General features: G+C 45.9%; 1 protein-coding gene and 2 long non-coding RNA genes across 5 annotated transcripts in view; 2 read left to right on the forward strand and 1 right to left on the reverse strand.

Moving 5' to 3' along the window:
- The window catches only part of plxnb3 (plexin B3), a 43,831-nt gene that overhangs the window by 11,162 nt on the left and 13,524 nt on the right, over nt 1-19,145 (reverse strand). For both annotated transcript variants that reach the window (XM_035645192.2, XM_035645193.2), the window contains 14 exons: nt 7,616-8,041; nt 6,264-6,981; nt 4,050-4,229; nt 2,693-2,821; nt 2,514-2,614; nt 2,255-2,387; nt 1,719-1,878; nt 1,520-1,628; nt 1,328-1,436; nt 1,126-1,242; nt 908-1,021; nt 535-622; nt 277-446; nt 29-180 (listed from right to left, as the gene is read on the reverse strand). In XM_035645192.2, coding sequence (XP_035501085.1) covers nt 29-180; nt 277-446; nt 535-622; nt 908-1,021; nt 1,126-1,242; nt 1,328-1,436; nt 1,520-1,628; nt 1,719-1,878; nt 2,255-2,387; nt 2,514-2,614; nt 2,693-2,821; nt 4,050-4,229; nt 6,264-6,981; nt 7,616-8,025 — 2,690 coding nt within the window. In that variant the 5' untranslated portion in view covers nt 8,026-8,041. The remainder of the gene's footprint in view (nt 1-28; nt 181-276; nt 447-534; nt 623-907; nt 1,022-1,125; nt 1,243-1,327; nt 1,437-1,519; nt 1,629-1,718; nt 1,879-2,254; nt 2,388-2,513; nt 2,615-2,692; nt 2,822-4,049; nt 4,230-6,263; nt 6,982-7,615; nt 8,042-19,145) is intronic.
- LOC118316935 lies at nt 40-6,061 on the forward strand. 2 transcript variants are annotated; one of them, XR_004795295.2, is made up of 5 exons: nt 40-173; nt 578-655; nt 2,741-3,264; nt 4,080-4,283; nt 4,391-6,061. It is a non-coding gene; the product is annotated as an uncharacterized LOC118316935 (long non-coding RNA). The 2 variants fall into 2 exon arrangements; XR_004795293.1 differs by lacking the exon at nt 4,391-6,061 and having other exon boundaries at nt 578-640; nt 2,741-2,840; nt 2,983-3,264; nt 4,080-4,188.
- LOC118316936 lies at nt 7,755-12,378 on the forward strand. Its single transcript, XR_004795296.1, has 3 exons — nt 7,755-7,887; nt 10,811-10,935; nt 12,091-12,378. It is a non-coding gene; the product is annotated as an uncharacterized LOC118316936 (long non-coding RNA).

Here is a 19,145-nt window from a genome sequence, read left to right on the forward strand (position 1 = left end):
CGTGTGTGTGTGTGTGTCTCTATGTTACCTGGTGGAGATCTCGTATCCATCACGTCTCGGCAGACACTGAACACCTGCCACTGTGACTCCACCCACCACATCCTGGTACCTCATCCCCAGATTTGAACCTGTGATCGTCACCAAGACTCCACCCTCCAGGGGACCAGAGACAGGTAACACCTGATAACAGACATGTGAGAGACAGGTAGACAGACAGGTAAGAGAGACAGACAGGTGGACGGACAGAGTGACTGACAGGTGGACCATTACACTCACCTGTGTGATCTGAGGAGGCGGGCAGGTGTCTGCAGGTGTGGTGCTACACGATTGGTTGTAAACACAGCTGGGGGATGGGCTTCCTGGACACCACACACAGCCGTACTCGTCAGGTACCGCCCTGCACTGCGAGCAATCTGATTGGCCAGCAGAGCAGTCGTACAACTGGACTGAAGAACACAAGACAGATACACACATTAGACACACACACACACACACACACACACACAAACAGAGAGGGAGAAAGTTGTGTCTTACGGTGGAGACCAGCTGAGTCGATGCGTCTCTCTCCTCTCCGCAGATAAACCGGAGCAGAAAACTGGAGCTGACTGACTGTATACTGAAACTACAGAGAGACAGGCAGGTGAGAGACAAACAGGTGAGAATATATTTGGCGGAAAGTGTCTGCTCTGGGGTTAGAGGTTATGTTTGGGGACTGTGTCTGTTGTGGGGTTATAGGTTATGCATGGGTTCTGCTCTGGGACATCCCTGAGTCTTCATGGAAAGTCTGAGGAGAGCAGCAACTAATGACCCTGAACAACCACACCAGGCAAACCACACTGGATCTCCATACAGTGCCTTGAAGTGCCAGTAGAGGGAGCTAGCTGCATAGCTGTGCGTGTTGTGTTACCTCATGTGGGCTGCAGGTGAAGGTGTGTGTGTTGTTGTGCGTCCTCTCTTCAGTAGCTGTCAGGTTCACCCTAAGTCCGTTTATTTCCACGACACAAACATACGGAGCATCGTCCTGCAGACACAATGACAGACATACAATCGATGATAACTGACAACAGGTGATGTCACCTGACCTCAATCTTGAGTCTCTCAGGTAAACCCGACACTGGTTCTCACCGTGAAGACGTCCAGGTTCCGTCCCTGTAGAACCACACTGCTGCTCAGGCCCATTGGCACTAAGGCAGAACTCTGCATAGAGAAGACCAGAGGACACAAAGACGGACCAGGAGAGTTCTGCAGACAGGAGAGACAGGGTGAGACAGGAGACAGACAGAAGACACAGGGTGAGACAGACAGACAGACAGACAGACTGTCTCACTCTCTGATTGAGGATGATGTGTTTGTTGGGACAGCTGTGGTTGTGAGTGCAGACTTGATCCAGAGGACACCAGTTACACTTCCACACACTGGAGACACAGGACAGGCACCTGGAAGACACAAGACCTTTATCACTATCATCTTCCTCATACCACCACCATCATCATTATCATCATCACTGTGTGTATCTTACTGGGAGCTTTGATTCAGGCGGCTCACTGCTCCACAGTCGTAGAAGGTCAGGTGACCTGTGGTGATCGTCACATGACCAAACTTCAGTGACACAGGCAGGACCATGTGATCTGGAAGCAGAGATTAATGTGATGAGAAATGAGGAGTAAGGATCAGTTCCCCGACACAGGACTAATCCTGATGAACACTGTCTCACTCACCACTTCCTGCCGGCATGTCAGGGAGGAGCTCTGGTGCAGGTGTCTGACAGGTGATGCTGGTTCCCATGATGATGGCAGGCTGAGGTTGGAGGAGCCCGAAGACGCAGAACAGAGACTCAGCCTTAGTGAGGTTGGGAAGCTGGATGACTGACAGCGTTACCTTGGAGATGGACACAGAAACACACCTGTAATCAGGTGAGTCTTGGGTCTTATCTGTCTGTGACGCTGTTATGGTTTCTGTAAGCGAAGGTCAAGGTGCTGACGCCCAGATGTACATCGGGCTCACAGGGTGTGCTGGTGTCGGTATCGGTTGGTGTCTGGTGTCGGTTGTTGTCTGTGTTGTCTGGTTGTGTCAGTTGGTATCGGTGGGTGTCATTTGGTGTCGGTTGGTGACAGTTACAAATGGCTGATGTAAGTTGGGGCTGGAACGGTGACTGGACTGTTCCCCATTGTTGGAAAAAAACAAACCTGGATCCTTGATCACAGTTCTACACATTGAACAGATCAGATTGATCAGATTGATTCAAACAGTCTACCTGTGTCTGCTCGTCTTTGCTCTGATTGGCTGGCTGCAGAGTTTGTACTGTCACACACTGTTTGGTTGATTCAAAGCTCCACAGCCAATGGTTGGACTGCAGGTGGCGCTGACATTGATGTTTACGGCAACATCTGTGTGAGAGAACCGACAGCTTTAGAGAGAAACAGGTGAGAGAGAGACAGTATGGGAGACAGAAAGAGAGGGAAAGTGACAGGCTAGGAGAGAGACAGGTAAGAGCGGGAGAGAGAAAGACCTACCTTCCCTCCAGGACACACCACCCACAGTGTGGGTCTCTGAGAGTAAGACAAGATTGACAGTCTGACTGTTTCTCACATGAGGATACAGGAACCTTGGACAGCTGAGACAGATAGAAAGATAACACGTCAGTCAACAAGTACACAACAACAGACACACAAACTACAGACGACTGTCTCACCCTGCCGCTGGTCAGAACGTAAATGTGCTGCTGCCTGTCATCCAATAGGATGTCAGAAGCAACGGCGTTGCCGCTGTCCACCACCACACTGTCGTACAGATCACCTGACCAATCAGAGCGCACCAACACCTGCAACACACACACACAGGTAAGTCACTGTTCACAGCAACAGACACAGTGAAGATCTGACCCCACCCTAAATTGACCCCCCACAACCAACCAACCCCCCACCCTCAACCATTGAGGGTGGGGGGGAACATTGTTCTCCAACTTTTTTGTTCACCCTGCAGATGCGTCCCCTACGGACGTGTCAGTAAATCACTGCTGTGGTGGCGATGACCTGCCAGCAGGTGGTACTGTGATTCTCTAGCCTGACGTTTCAGCAGAGAGAGAAAACTGTTTCTACTGCTCCGGTGGAACCAAGATCTACCTGATTCAGCAGGAACCACAGCATCACATGACCACACCTGTCAGCGGCCCTAGCCTGCTGCTTGTCACCTGAACGGGACGCCACACAGCCAGAAACCACCTCACTCAGTGATTGGTGCGTTGGTGAGGAGGTTAGAAAGGAGGTAGGTTTTGAATGTCTTCAGCCTCGGCGTTTGCCCTTTGACTTGATTGGTCGCTCTGTGGTGAACAAGTGACCCACGTCTTCTTCACTGTCTCGCTTACATTGGACATCCCTCATGTGGACATCATTTCATAAGAGGAGACGGAAAAAAACATCTGACGCCACACATATTTTCCTTTGTGTGTGTGATTAAATATTAACAGGATGAATCAAAAACCTGCTGTTTACCTCTGAGGCAAGATTAGACTCATTAACACAACACATCACGCACGCACGCACGCACGCACGCACACACGCACACACACAGTAAATGTATCACCTGGGGGACCAATAACCAATCAACAACAAGAGTCAGAGCATGCTCCCCTGTGAAAAACATCCCCACTGCCCCCCCAAGCTAAATGCCTTTTAGTCATCTTACACACACACACACACACACACACACACACACACACAAACACACACATAATATATTAATGTGTTGTTTTGTTGATGAAGAGCCTCAGGCTTCAAAGTGTTCTGTGTGTGTGTGTGTGTGTGTGTGTGTGTGTGTGTGTGTGTGCATGTGTGTGTATGTGTCTGCTTGTACTTGGGTGTATGTGTGAACCTGTTGTATAATAGGAGGGGGGCGGTGACTATTAGATCAAACCCATGAAAAGTGAAAGTAATGAAAAACAACTTTGGTTTCTGTGACGACACACATGAAACGGAAACTTCTAAGCTTCAGTCGCTTACCTTATGCTACGCTAATAGAAAACACCATTCATTTTGTGATAATGTTGTCACCTTGTGCAGTTTTCCTTCTCTGTCTCCTAGGAAAGCGATGGTGTGTCCCGCCTCTGTTGCTGTGGTGACGGCGGTCAGCAGGGTAGAGGAGGAGAAGGTTGGCGTGGCTGGAAGTGGCACAGCACTGGCGATGGGGTTAGGGGTGTGTTCCCCTCCACAGGGGTACTCCAAGAGAGAGACCTTACAGACAAATGGAGAGAGAATGAGACCAGTGTTTACTATCAGAAGAACCAAGTGAGCAGTGGATGCCCACTGGAGCTGAAATGAAGCAACTACAGTAGTGGAACGCTCATGACTGTGATAACATGTTCATTGATCATCCTTGTCTCTCTTGGTTTCAGTCACGTTCAGATGTCAAGCATCACAGAAGTCCAACAATGATGCTGGACTTTCTCTGCTATCCACACCCCACTGAGGTTGAATACCTTGGTTTCAACACACCTTAGTTAGAACTAAAGAAGCCACTTGGATGAGAGGTGAAACGTCTTCAACAATCTACAACCAAATCCAGAGCATGCTCAGTTGGTATGTCCACATACTTTTGGACAGATGAGGGTGCAAAGTTGTACGACAAAAAGACAAATGCTTCACATCATCAATCACCGTGTTTTTATCTTCATCACTGCAGTTTAATCCGTGTGTGTGTGTGTGTGTGTGTGTGTGTGTGTGTGTGTGTGTGTGTGTGTGTGTGTGTGTGTGTGTGTGTGTGTGTGTGTGTGTGTGTGTGTGTGTGTGTGTGTGTGTGTGTGTGTGTGTGTGTGTGTGTGTGTGTGTGTGTGTGTGTGTTATATCTGGGTCAGTCCGACCCGGGGCCTATACTATGAAGCAGGATTTATGGTTATCTAGGTAATTTCAGGTTTAACTCCTACTTTTCAGTCCTATGAAGATGGTTCACTTGTTACACAGCCCAACTACTGACCAGTCAGATCACTGGAAAACCAGAGTCATCATTCTACAGGATCCTGACAGGGACAGAATAGTTTACAGTAAAGTGAGAAGTGACAAAGAGCAACAGATATTTATAGATGAGTGGGATCATGTTGCTGTTCCAGACCGTTCATGTGTCCACTAAGGTTTTCAAACAGAGCTTATTATAATTGGAGGTAAAGCTTAGAATAAAAACGCTAAATAAATACATAGACTAACTAATATCATAGCTTCATTTTGAATGAACAAAGAAAACTTGTTTCTGACAGAATCCTTGAATCCTTGTGTTGATGCTTTTATTGTCTTATTCTAGTCATTGCATCTATTCTAGTCATTTGATCATATTATTTACATTTGACTTTGTTGAATGTCACTTTCAGATGTCGTTTTAACTGAATTTACCTGCAGCTTTTCTTCGGGTATCATATTAAGAACTTTATTCATGATTCTGACGATGATGTTTATAATGAATCACTGCACCTCTGGATATGAGAACCCAGGGTTAACTGAGATAGTTGGTAATCAGCTTTGTAGTACAGGTTATCAGGACGTCCGATGTGAGGTTGCAAATAACGAGAACAGATCCTGGGTATGTTGAATGCGCCTCGTAGTACAGGCACCAGCTGTGTAGCTCTGTGTTTGAGTGACAGCTGTCTGCTGATAAATCCAGCTGCTGAAGATAACATCTATAATCCCCCACCACCAGGCACACACACACAGGCACACACAGGCGCACACAGGCGCACACAGGCGCGCGCGCGCACACACACACCTACACACACACACACACACACACACATATACACACACACACACACACACACACACACACACACACACACACACACACAGTATTAGGGTTAGCAGTGAGACAGATGATGACCAGCTACAGTTTCTTTCCAAACATGCTGCTAATGTGTCATGTCACATTTTTTAATCTGTGATGTCATCAATTGAACAATCATCAGTGAAATCATTGATGATGCTTTGTAAACTATCAATACATTAATGATTAATCACCTGTTTTTTTAAATAATAATTAAATATCTAATCACTGAAAATGTTTTAAATAAATATGATGTAATCAACACAGGTATGATGGCAAAGGGTTTTTGATTTTGTGACATCTGTGACCTCGTCCTTCACCCAATGCATGCTGGGAACAAAACCTGACTGGTTTTGTGCAATCTTCTAACACCAATCCTTTCACACATGATATTGCTGTCGTTTGAAACGTCAGCGTTGCTCTGACTTGACAGAAGGAGAAGTGGTGAGGGGTGTGTTTACCTTTGGCAGTTTGAGACATTTTGATGACACGGCGTACTCTATGTAGGCTTCTTCCTGGCCGCTGCTGCCTCGTCCTCCCTCCGTGTAACACACTTCTTGTGCTTGTCGCAGCATGGCGTCCAGCTTTGCCATTCCATAAACACACAGTGCAGATTGTCCCGTTGCTACAGGCGTGGACGCCTGTCCCACTGCCATGACGACAAACAGGGCGGGTTCACCTGAGTGGTTTCCTAACCACGCCGCCTGAGCCAGGTTGTACCCACCGTGGCACAGCAGTGGCACCTCCACGTACGAATAGAAACTGCGGTCGGAGGCGCAGAGCCGCGATGCATAGGTTCGGTACTCCTTCTTGTGCCACATGTCTCGTCTTGAGAAGAGGAAATAGACATGTTCACCATGGGTTACGGCCTTTACAAAGTGGTTGTTGTACTCAGAGTAACTTCCTACGACGAGTTTCCCCAGCTCCTCCTCCTGAGAGAAGGGAGGTGGGACCACCGGGAAGAGACGTCGCGTCGTGATTGGTGGAATGTCACCAGGACCTTTACTAGTGTAGCCTCGACCAACCAGCATCAGATGCAACATGCCACTCATTTCCTGTTTGTTCTCTACGGTTATCACCACAGCGACAGTGGAAACCCGGGGGTCGTTGGCAGCTACGTACTGAGTGTCGACGGGGTTGGACGTCTGATAGATGATCTGAGAGATGTTGGACAGGCTCCTAAGGAGAGAAAGGAGACCAGAGTCAGGACGCCATGACATCATCGTCACCATCAAAACCATTATGAATGTAACAAAAGACAGGAAGCTGACTGGCCACTCTTCAATGTCAACAGAGGGTTGGCTAAATGTCGATAGGCGATTGGAGAAGCATGCACTGCGTCGACAGGGTCTAAGGCTGTGTTCCATTGCAAGTCGGAATTTGATAATTCCTAGTCGATTTTCTAAATCGCGTTCCAGTTCATCTGCTCAAGGGAACATGGATGCCCGCAGGAAACTCATGTCTGTTTGGCAGCACCATCAGTGAAACAGCATATGCTATAAATCTATATCTTGCTCATTCCAATAACAGACCATACAACTCAGAATTGTGTACGATAAACGGGTGCTGAGCTAATAAGCCACCACAAAATAGGACTACACTTAAAACCGCCATATTGCTGTGATGTCAATTCTACCGTCTCAGTCTACATGGATCTTGCCCAAGTTTCCGTTTTGGAATCCCGACTTGAATAGCCGTTCCATTGCACTTTTTCGTGTAGGAGGTAATTTTTTCCCGAGCTACGAGTACAATGGAACACAGCATATTATTTAACCTCCCTCAGTCAGTAAAGTGGCAACTGATGATGCGTTACCTTTTCTCACAGATTCCCTGATACAGCGAACCACAGACGATAAGACTCCCTGGCTCCACACCCTGCCCCCCCTCCATCAGCAGCAGTTTGTTGTGATTGTGAGTGGGCGTGGCCGATGGGCAGTCCTGGGGTACGATCGGGGGGAGGCAGTCTGGGGAGTCCAAGTGGGGGCCAGTCCTGACGTGTGATATCATCTCCAGGTCAGACGTCAACTGGTACAGGTGGTCAACCCCGCCCACATACAGACGCCCCGCCCCAGAGTCCAGCAGCAGGTGAGAGAGGGGAGCGCCATCCAGATTCACCGTCAGCGTCAAGGGGTCAGATGTCACAATGACATCAGCAGAGAGGGTGGGAGGGGCGGGGAGGAAGAGGAGGAAGATGAGTGATGGGGGGATGGAGGAGGCCAACATGGCAGCTCCTCTTTACCTGTAAAAGGTGAAAGAGAGAGAGAGAGAGACATTAAATACCAAGTACCAACCCACTGAAACATCACCCATGGTTTGTGAACTGCCCTTTTTAGCCCTTGAGTTTGGCGTTTTGGCCGGCGCCATCTTGGTTTTTTGAAAGCAGACGTAACCATATTTGGTATCACACTCACTCCCCAATGGATACAGTGCTTTATAGTTTATTTCACACTAAATGAACCATCATTTACAAAATGAACATCATACTGTATTGGAGAAGACTTGAAACTAGAGATTGAGACCATAAACTCTCAAGAAAATGTTTACTGTCTTTATAAATCAAGTGAGAAGTAGAGTCATTTTCTCATCAGCCTCTATAGAAACAAACCTAGGAGTCGCCCTCTGCCGATCATTGCACAGAATACAGGTTTCAAGCACATTGGCTTTACTATCTGGACTCTGAGTCTACATCCATTTTTATATACAGTCTATGATGTAGACACAGGTTTCAGTCAGAAAGTGATGAGGCTGTTTAATCTGCATTGTCTGCCAGCTCTGGTTCTGGGGCTGTGAACCAGGTTTGGGTCCACAATGGGACCTGAGGTCAGCGGGGACTCATTGACACAAGGACTGAAACTTTTTGGAACGAGACGTGTCAGTCCTGAATCATTTAAAAAAATAAAAAAATTCTTAGTGATTAGGTTTTTTTTCTGTTTTTAAATCTTTTTCTTTTCAAATAAAGAATTCAAAAATTCCTATCAAAGCTATATAATCAATATGTAATAGATGTTTGGTCTAAGATATCAGACAGGGATCAATACCATGTTTCAATGGAGATGTTCAGCGGAGCTCTGCAGACGTTATTAATTCTCTGCTGCTGCACACTTTTCATCTGACGGTCAAACTGTAGTTGCCTGTAGTAACGTCGCCATGGCAACACACCCATAACCACGGCAACACGCCCGTATCCACAGCAACGCAATGAAAGGATTCAGACCTCCGCCTCATTTCAGCTTCCTTCTCTCCAGAGGACAAACCACCTGATCTTGATCACTCATAAACATTTTATCGATCACGTCATGATTAATCACAATTGACCACAGGCATCAATGAATCTTAACCCACATCTTTTCGTCTGAGTGGTTGATTTGATTTCTAAATGTTAGGAGCCAGTGATCGAACGACAACCTGCTCTACCTCCTTCTACCTCCTGAGCCACAGCCGTCCCTTTAACTAAACTTGATTATTTCACTAGTGGTGAAAACCCGCAGAAAGCTGTGCGGCCTGTAGGCGGTGCACTCTCTCTGACATATTTTTTTACAGTGCATGTTTCTCTCATACAAAACACTATTCATCTCTTTCTCTCCTGTGTAAGTCATGCTCGCCGACCCTCCCTCCCTCCTGCTGTGTGTTGGTTCAGACCGAAACTCGCTGTTAAACTTGCCCCAGTGCATGCTGGGAAACACCCAGAGAGGCCTCAGGACACACACACACACACACACATGCTTCAACATTTCCATGGTAATATCCTCACAGTCTCTCTGTATGGGGGTGGTAGAGAGGGGTTCATCTATAATTCATGCAGCTGAACAGAAAGACAGAGAGAGAGAGAGAGAGAGAGAGAGACTTGTCAGAAAGTAGAATTAGAGTTAAAGTTGGAAGAAAGAAAGAGAGAGAGGATGGGAGAAGGATGAGGGCGAGCAAGGGGTGAGATGGGGTGTAAAGAGAGAGAGAGAGAGAGAGAGAGAGAGAGACTGGGGTGGAGAGAGAGAGTTAATTTGAATCAGGTTTTGATCTGATTCAGATCGAGATTCAGACCTGATCCAGATCCGGATTCAGATCGCACAAGTTTACAGTACACAGACTCAGCTGCTGTGTCTGTGTCACTTCCTGATTCACATCTGACCAGCAGATCATTGCTCTCTGATTGGCTAGGCACTCGTCCAACCTGACCGACAGGTGAGTCCTGCTCTCGGACTGGCTGTCATGTGCCTGACAGCCTGTCTACCTGCAGGTAACCATGACAACAGGACACCTTTAAAACCATTCAAGGATCTCTAAATCTTCATCAGCAATTCTTGAAAAACATTAAATGGCCCACTGGAACGTCTTCAAGGACTCAAGGAACACTACATTCTGTAACCCCTGGACATCCCTCAAGGACCCATGGATGATATCAAGGATAATTGTAGCCTCGTCAAGTACCCCTGGAAACCCAGGAGTCCAGGGACACCTGGAGAATTGTAAGTTTTGAAACGTCTTAAGCACCAATGCAACCCATAAAAGGAGCTTTCTCAAGCACCGTGCCAAACCTTCAAGGACGCCAGGAATATTCACACTCTTACATAAAAACACTGCCCTCTGATTGGCTGTCAGCCTTGTGTCTGTTCCAGGTGTGTTAACCTGCAGGTAACCATGGTAACAGGGCAGATGCTGCAGGTGTCTGCAGTCTGTACCCCCCTCTCCTTTTGTGCTTTTAATTTTCTCATTGGACCCCGCCCCCCCTCCTCCTCTCTCTATATGTAAATGAAGGACAGGCTGCTTTCAACTCGCTGAGGTGATGATTACAGGCTGCGCAGGACGCACACGCACACACACGCACGCATGCGCGAACACACACACACAGCTGTTTGTGTGTGTCATTGTGTCATCTCTTTGAAGAGTCAGCAGCAAACCACAGAGAAAATATGGGGGTGGAGGTGTGTGTGTGTGTGTGTGTGTGTGTGCGTCTTTGTTTCTTCTCTATGTGTGTGTGTTTGTGTTCAGTTTGTCCTACTTTCTCTCTGTTGAGGAGCCTCAGATCTCGACAGCTGCAGACTGACCTCAGCACAGCCGCTCCACTTCAAACCCACTGGACCAGATCTGGACCTGAACCTGGTCTTGACTGAACGGGATCCAGACTGGACCAGAGGACAGGTGCTGAGCTGGTCAGACTATAACTAACTGCTTTGTACACAGTGTTTCGACTTGTCTTCAGCTGTTTTCACAAATGAATTCTGATAAATTGGGTCTGGACAGATTTACTTGCACATATGAAGTGCAGCAGGATAATGTCCAGGTCAGACGTGTTCACATTAACAGGAACATTTCCAGAAAATTCAGACGAGGGGTGGAGCCTGAGTAGAGCGTGCAGGAGGCAGGACATGATGTATGAAGAGTGAAAAGGGTAGAAATTAATGTAATGTAAAATTTGTCCCCCACACAACCTATTTGAAAGTATGTGTTGTGGATCTAAAGGTGTGGAAACAATCGCTCCAGGGTGTCGGGTCAGGACACTAGAGTTGTGTTCAGGTGAGAGTGCAGACGAAAGATGGAGGCGGAAGCAGTTGTGGAGTTCTGACTATTTGTCAAAATGCAGGCCAGCATGCCAAATACAAGGTGATCACATTTTAGGTACAATCCGAAGGAAGGGAGTCTCAAAGAAGTCTTGAATGAGTCTAACTGAGTGTAAGTCTGAGGAGGATGCACGGCCTAATATATACGATGAGATACTTTGATCTCAGGAGTGGGAGTGTGCTAGATCACAGGAAGGTGAATATCTTGGATCCGTTGATCCTTACATCAACGGGATTGCTACTTAACGGCTATAGAGAACAGGAGTGAACGCTCATAAACACATAAATCTGACAAGTAAAATGCAAGCGGCCGTATTCGGCCCATCAATGTCTCATAACTTGGAAATACTATTACATCTACAGAACAGAACAGTACATAGTGGTATGGCCTTTTTTTACACAACCACTGTTTCGTTGATTTCCACTCTTTCATTCATTTTGTCATCAACATGCCCACCCACCCCGAAATGTTCCTGCTGTATTCTCTCGTGGGCTCACTTGGACATGTTACTAGGGGGCTGACAGGAAAAGTTCTGGAAACTGTCATGAGCAACTGACACGCGCTTTGCATTCTCACGTACAGACCCTCCAGAAAATTTCAGGAAACTGAAATGTCTGAATGCAGCTAAACACGCAGGCACACATGCCAAAGACACACCCAGGTCCTGAGCCGACAGTGAACTCTGATCCTCATAGACAAACTGATCATCAGTTTACAACTTTTTCATTGGTACAGACAGAAACCGGCTGCAGTCCCACCACCACCACAACGAGATCCTGAGGGGTTCTGGGACCTGAAACTGGACCTGGACAGGCTGTAGACAGCATCAGCAAATCCTGAAGCTGCAGGGCTTTGTCCTCTGAGTCTCAGTATGAACCAGTTTCTGTTCTGATCCGGTCTGAAAGGAGCTGATTGGTCTTTTGTCCTCAGACTGCAGACGAGAATCTGAGGGTTTTAAAGCGTCACATGATCATCGTCATCATCAGTGTGTTTTAGCCACGGTGAAGCTGCGGAGCTGTCCTCTGTTTCTAATCTGGATTAAAATTCTGTTTGTATAGACTTGTAAACACACAAAGGATCAGATGAGAATAAGGAGAATTATAGTTTAATTCAGGACAGAAGATCAGAATCAGCAGATTAACAGGAAACAACAGCTTCAGCCCAAAAATATCACAATCAGAGATGTCCATGTGTCCCACACTGAGGTTGCCACGGTAGTCTGTGTTACAGTGTTCAGGAATTATATAACTTGCACACCAGCGCCAACGTTTATTTTTTTAACAGACATAAAAACTCATTTGGTAAATTTTTGTGTATCAGTGGTGGCACAGAGGTTCATCACATAAAAACACTGTGTAAAATAGCAGTAATCAATACTTCTGAAGCTGCAGTTAAAAAAGTGAAAGTGTCTGCCCCGCAGCAGCAGAGTCACCTCATAAATAAATGGAGTCTGAAAGGAAAAGAAGAAAAGTAAAGATGGATTACTTTGGATTATTGACTGAAGATTATTGACTGTCTGAGAAGGAGCTATAACTGTGATGGCCTCGGCCCATCCTTGTCAGTTGTGTTTACCTGTGTTGTCTCTGAGGTGGAGCTGGATGCAGAGGTTGATTAGAGGACCTAACTGCAACCTCCAAAACAGATCAGGAGCAAAGGAAATAGAGACACATTTTCCAGAGCGACAGTCTCTCTTCCTCGCCAGCACCTTTTGTTTTGCTTGGATTCAGCTTATTTTCACTCCACAACAGTTTGCACTACATCGTCTTCATACATCCACATGCACACAACTGATACCGCTGACTAAACCGGCCAATCTCTTATAGTTTGAAACTGCACATAACTTCCAAGTGCAGCAGGGGGTGAGGCTGCCCGCAGTGAAATCTAACGTATAAGATGGAGGGTGTGGTGTAGTTGACGTAATGTAGCCATGAGTCATAATCAGATTCTGCTCTGTAACATGTAAACAGGAACATAAATGGATAATTAGCAACTGCTGTAAACATAACAGAAACAATGTCTTATTCAGCGTGAGGTCGATAGCTGGATTTTTGTGTGCATGTAAACATGGTCACTGTCCCACACGGTCTCTCTGGCATGCTCACGGTCCTTTACTGTATTCTACCATGTCTTTACTGTGAGAGTTTTACTGCAGCTGCAGTTTGATCTGAGCCAAACTGAATACTGATCACTGCATACATGAAATATTAATAACTACCAGACTTTGATAGTCAAACACTACGACACACACACACACACACACACACACACACACACACACACACACACACACACACACACACACACACACACACACACACACACACACACACACACACACACACACACACACACACACACACACACACACACACACAGCGTGATGGAATTAGCATCAATATCATTAGGGCCCATCACCTCTCGCTGCTTGTTCAAACACACATCTGTGTGACAGTGTGTTCGTGTGTGTGTGTATGAATATATCACTGCAGCCTCCTCCACAATTAACACACAAGTGTGTGTAAAAGTGTTTTTGATCAGTGGGAGATGACGATTGTTTACCTCGTCCTCCTCCACCCTCTCCTATTCCTCCCCCACTTCCTTACTCCACCTTATCTTCCTCCTCCTCCCTCATTCTCTGTTCAGAGGCTGTTAACACACCTCAGCTTGTTGATCCACCCGACCAGTCATGGTGAGTTAACAAATAAAATATTATACCACAGTGTCATTGTTGGTCATGATATAAGGAAAACATATTTCTATATTCATGCTCAGTCATTTCTGTTAATTATAATTTTGACAGATTATTGCTCACGTTATTGTTTCATCGACTTCCATTTTTTGTTTTGACTGATTGTATCTGTATTTATGGCTCATATTTTGGAATCGGGGACTGATCCGAGAGATAACATTTTAGGTGTGGCTCCTAGCCTATTTAAAGCTAAGATGACATCCACAATACAGTATGCCACCACTTTCGATAGAACAAAGAGAACGTGCTACTGTATGAGCCTTTTACAAGTGGTCCTCAGCTGTAATGAAGTTGTGCATTGGATGGGGCACTAGCACAACACAATAAGCCTCTTCGTGAGCGAGAGAGTCACTGGATCTGTCGCTGATTGGCCATGACTGGGCCAGACACGAGTCACTGCAGCTGCTGTGGATCGGCGTTTCCGGAGGCTCCACTTATAGTACGACAAGAGAAACACTAAGACACTGCAACCAGAGTGAGTGCCAATTAAATAAGCTGATGACTTTGAACTCACAATCTTTATATTCATCTTCAAAGCATCCTGCCGTCCTGTTACTGTAACTCGAGTGACATAGGTGCGAAAGCGTCAAAGGTGGTGTCCAGCCCAGATGAGAGCAGAACCTTTATAGACCTTAAATAACAGAACTCATGTCCACATACAGCTCAAGTAAGATGTGCCACTAACGTCGTTGATGTGATGTGTCCGCCTTATTCACCAGAGCTTTCTCCCAGAGAAAAATACTTTTGGTAAGCTTTAAAACAGTCGACGTACCGTACACCAATGCCACCAAACACGGGAATTGGTAGTGCAGTTCAGGAGGAGTTGGATAGGTTCCCACACGCCTGACATCGTCTATGCAAACGAAACTGTCGCTTTTTGTGACACACATGGAGAGCATATGTGACATTAGGGATTCTAAATCTTCACTTCTATTGATATTCTGCTTTGACTTTTTAGTAATAAATATGATTCCTGGCTCAATATCTATCTCAATATTTTTTATATAAACTCTGGGCCATTAAAACAGCATAGAGTTTATATAAAATACATAAAAATATGAATATAAAATAAACAGACATGACTGAGGCTCATAAACTTAATAAGACATTGTGGCAAATATTCCTGACTTCACGGGTCTCTGAACACACACAGATGACTGTTGCTCACCAGTAACAGTTTTTATTGTGAAAGAGTCAACACAAAACACCCAAACCAACTTCACACACTTCAGGCACAGTTTTCTAGTGGCAGCTTCTTCTCTTCTCTGTCCATTCATGCAGCCACCTTATAAGCAGGGGAGTGATTGGTCAACTGGAGTCAGCTCTGCCAATCACTCCCCAGGTGCAGCAGGAAGTGCTTTCCTGAGCCACATCCACACCACGCCCACACTCACAGACATTAAATCAGTCTGATTATTGATATCCAATATTTCACACAACCACAGATATTAAAATTCCAGCAGTGTTTTATAGTGGAGGCAGCTCCGACTCCCCTCCTCCACACACGCACGCACAGACACGCCATGAACGAGCCCTCTGAGGGGAAACGACTGAGGGTGGCAAAAACTGCGGATGGATTTATTTCACATGGTCCAAGTCTGAGCTGGTTTTCATTTCTTCTGATGAGTGAAAGAGGAGAGAGAAAGGAGGAGAGAAGAGGCGGGAGGGAGGGAGGGAGAGAGGGAGGGAGAGAGAGACAGAGACAGAGAGAGAGAGGAGGAAGAGAAGAGGAGATTGATTTATTTCTCAGATTTGGTGAAATGAACTCTGGGTATTTGTCTGACCTTTGACCTTTGACCAGTTCCCCCTGAGAGGCTCACTAACACATCATCTGTTCGGCTGCTGCTTCACTGAAAGCCTCCATCACATCACAGGTTCGGTCCTCGTTTGGTTGCCATGGCAACAAACACAGAGGATTAAAACAGGAATCAATGAGGAAGTGGACCTCTGAACGCCTTCACTGACTGAGGGCGGACGTTACACGGCAGAGAAAACACCAGACCAGAGCTGGCATTTCCTATTAGCAAACTAAGTGGCTGCTTAGGGCCCCTAAGCCACCAGGGGCCCCCAAAACATTCTTGTTAGAGAGGGCAACAAGCGAGGAGCATCATGTGTTTGATCCAAAACTGGCAACAATGATAATATACGTTAGTAACGCAGCCTATCGAGGAGGCAGGACCCTACCTCAGTCAGTGAGAGAACGTTTTGTTGGTTGCATAGTGAAAATTATAATATTAATAATAAAAGATTTACCAGAAGAAGAACAAGAAACATTTATTTTTTTCTTAATGAATTAAGTTGAAAATGTAATGTAGCTTACGTCACATGTGCAACAAGACTAAAAAAATTAAAATTTTTAATAAAATTGCTTAAAACAAATTGACTGTATGTACGATTTATTAGAATGCTTAAGGCAATGCTTTCAAAAGAATAGACTTCAACTGAATAAGGGTTATAACTGTATACAAAATCTGGTCTATTGACTGCGAGGCAGGGCCCCCAAACTTATACTGTTTAAGGCTCTCAGATGTACAGAGCCGGCCCTGCAGCAGACACAGAGGGGGAGAGACGGTTTTCATTTCTCTGCATCAGGGTGGAGACAGAGCATCGGGGAGAAGTGGGAGGAGGAAGAGGAGGAGGTGCAGTTTTTATTAAAACCAAACCTGAGTGTTTCACAGCTATGTCTCCTTCCCCGCCGCCCCACCCTGCCTCTGCTCTTTGTAGTTAACAGGCATGAAGCGGCTGCATCATGTGTTTATGAGAGCAGAATTTTACAAGACACAAAACGAGAAGGGAGGGGGGGTGATGAACCGCAGCAATACTGTAATAATAGGAGGTGGGGTCAGAGACGAGACAGAGAACCCTGAGACATAAAGGAACAGAATGTGGAGTGAGCAGATACACTTCCAACCAACACCAACCTGCCCCCAGGAAGACGTGGCGCTTCAGTAAAACTCTGAATCCAGTGTAGAAACAGAAGCCCTGTATTTTAATGTTGACTTCATTAAAAACACAAAGGAAACTGCAGAATGACTTGTTTCAGTTTCATCCATCATATATACCACTTATTCCTTAAGGATTACCACAGTGCTGTCCCATTTTAGAAGCATAGATTCTAGTTTCTGGTGACGTAATCACTATGATGCTGCAGCTGATTTCAAAATCAAACCCAGACTCTGTAAGTCCTGGGCTCGTCTGTAGAGATCACATGATCGCTTCAGTTCATGGTCGTCACAATGCTCCAGAGTTTCCAGCGACTGCTCCTGAAGGTCCAGACATTCAGCATCACAGTGACATGCTCGTGTTTCCACCTGCTGACCTCACCTCACAACTATAGGCCTCCATCCATCAAGTCCTCACGACCAATCAAAAACCCTGTTTATATTCTGAGCAGCAATTAGGGACCAATCAAGGAGCGGCGTGTGTCACGATCCATACATGATGGCTGCTGCAGCACACGTTTACAACCTCATGGATTTTCTATTAAAGGAGACATTTAATGCTTTTTCAGTTTTTCCATTTCCTCTCATGTGTTATATAGGTTCTTTGTGTATGTAAAAGGTCTGCAAATAAAGAAGTCGAGAGTCAGCAGTAAAGGGAGATCCTCTCTCCGAAAGAAAACACTGCTCCTGAAGCTCCTGAAAGGCTTGGTCAGTAATCCAGCCGACACTTCCTTCTTACGGAAGCTTGTCTAACGGTTAGTCTGACACACCCCCAACAAAGCCAGGGAAAGCGATAGTCAGAGAACTTCCTACACGCGCTGTCAGGGGTTTGATCAATCACAACAGAGTGGGCCAGCTGGCCAATCAGAACACTCTTCCAGGAACTAAAAGGATCCTGTGGAAAGCTTATGCAAATCAGGCCGATGACGTACTTTTTCGTTTCGCTTCGCCATTTCGAACCCCGTCTGGATATCGTCCTCGCCGAAAACACTCCATCTATCGTAGCTTCCCCATGCGTGTCAATGGCGAAGCGCCGTGAAAAAACAAAACAGTAGTGAGCTTGCAGCTGCACACCGGCTTTTAAACATGGCGGGTGAAATAAAATGCGGCGAGTACTAGTTCTTCCTTTGGCTTATAGTTCTTGGGTATAGTTCCTGCGGTGGAAACGCGGCTTATACTTCTTCTTTTTGCTCTTTGATCTCATTTTCATGAATGAACACTTCCTGACATATGGGGCATGAAGCGTAGCCTTATATGGTATTATTGGAGCATTAATTATGCTAATTGTCCATGTGTACGTTAAGGTGGCGCTCATCATGATTACGCAGCTCATTGCACACACAAAGAGATTACATCATCAGACATCAATGACATGTATAACCACAAAACCATGAACTTCCACAGAGCATCATGTGACCTCAGCATCGAGCAGCTGATTGATCGACCCAACGTCTTTCAGGAGAGAAAAAGACCATTAACCACCTTCAGATGGAGACCTGTTCACATCTGGTATTAACATGGTTATGAGATCCACACACACATCTCCAGTGACCATGAGTTTCACCTCAGACACAATGAAACACGGCACGCTGAGACTGCGGCTCCACCCACAGTGATATGATATTTAAAACTAAAACAACCTCCATCCAGACGAGCGTTTTAGCTCTTTATCCAAAAAAATCTCTGTCCACACCTGAAAATACATGTAACATGACCATCAAGGTGTAAACAGGAAGCAGATTGTCTATTCTGCAGTCTCGAATGTGGAAGAGTGATGGTAAAAACCTCAGAGCAGGGATTTCTTTTCTCGAAGCGACAACAACGTGGAACTGTTACTGACAGAAAGTTTTTGCATAGCTTTGCATAAGATAATAACCACTCAGAAATAGAACATGGGCATCTATATCATCATTTACAAACGTGTTAGTGACACTAACCTGAGATCTGCTTCAACTGTGAAGAATGTCACACTTCATGAAGAATCTGTCACACAGTTCCGTTTCTGCACAACAGCAGCTTCAAACCTTCACACAGTTTCCTGACAGCATCGTCTCGACTTCCTCAAGTCGCAATACTGAGTTCATCACAAGAGAACATAG

The sequence above is a fragment of the Scophthalmus maximus genome, chromosome 3 (genome assembly GCF_022379125.1).
Source record: "Scophthalmus maximus strain ysfricsl-2021 chromosome 3, ASM2237912v1, whole genome shotgun sequence".
NCBI classification, from domain to species: Eukaryota; Metazoa; Chordata; class Actinopteri; order Pleuronectiformes; family Scophthalmidae; genus Scophthalmus; species Scophthalmus maximus.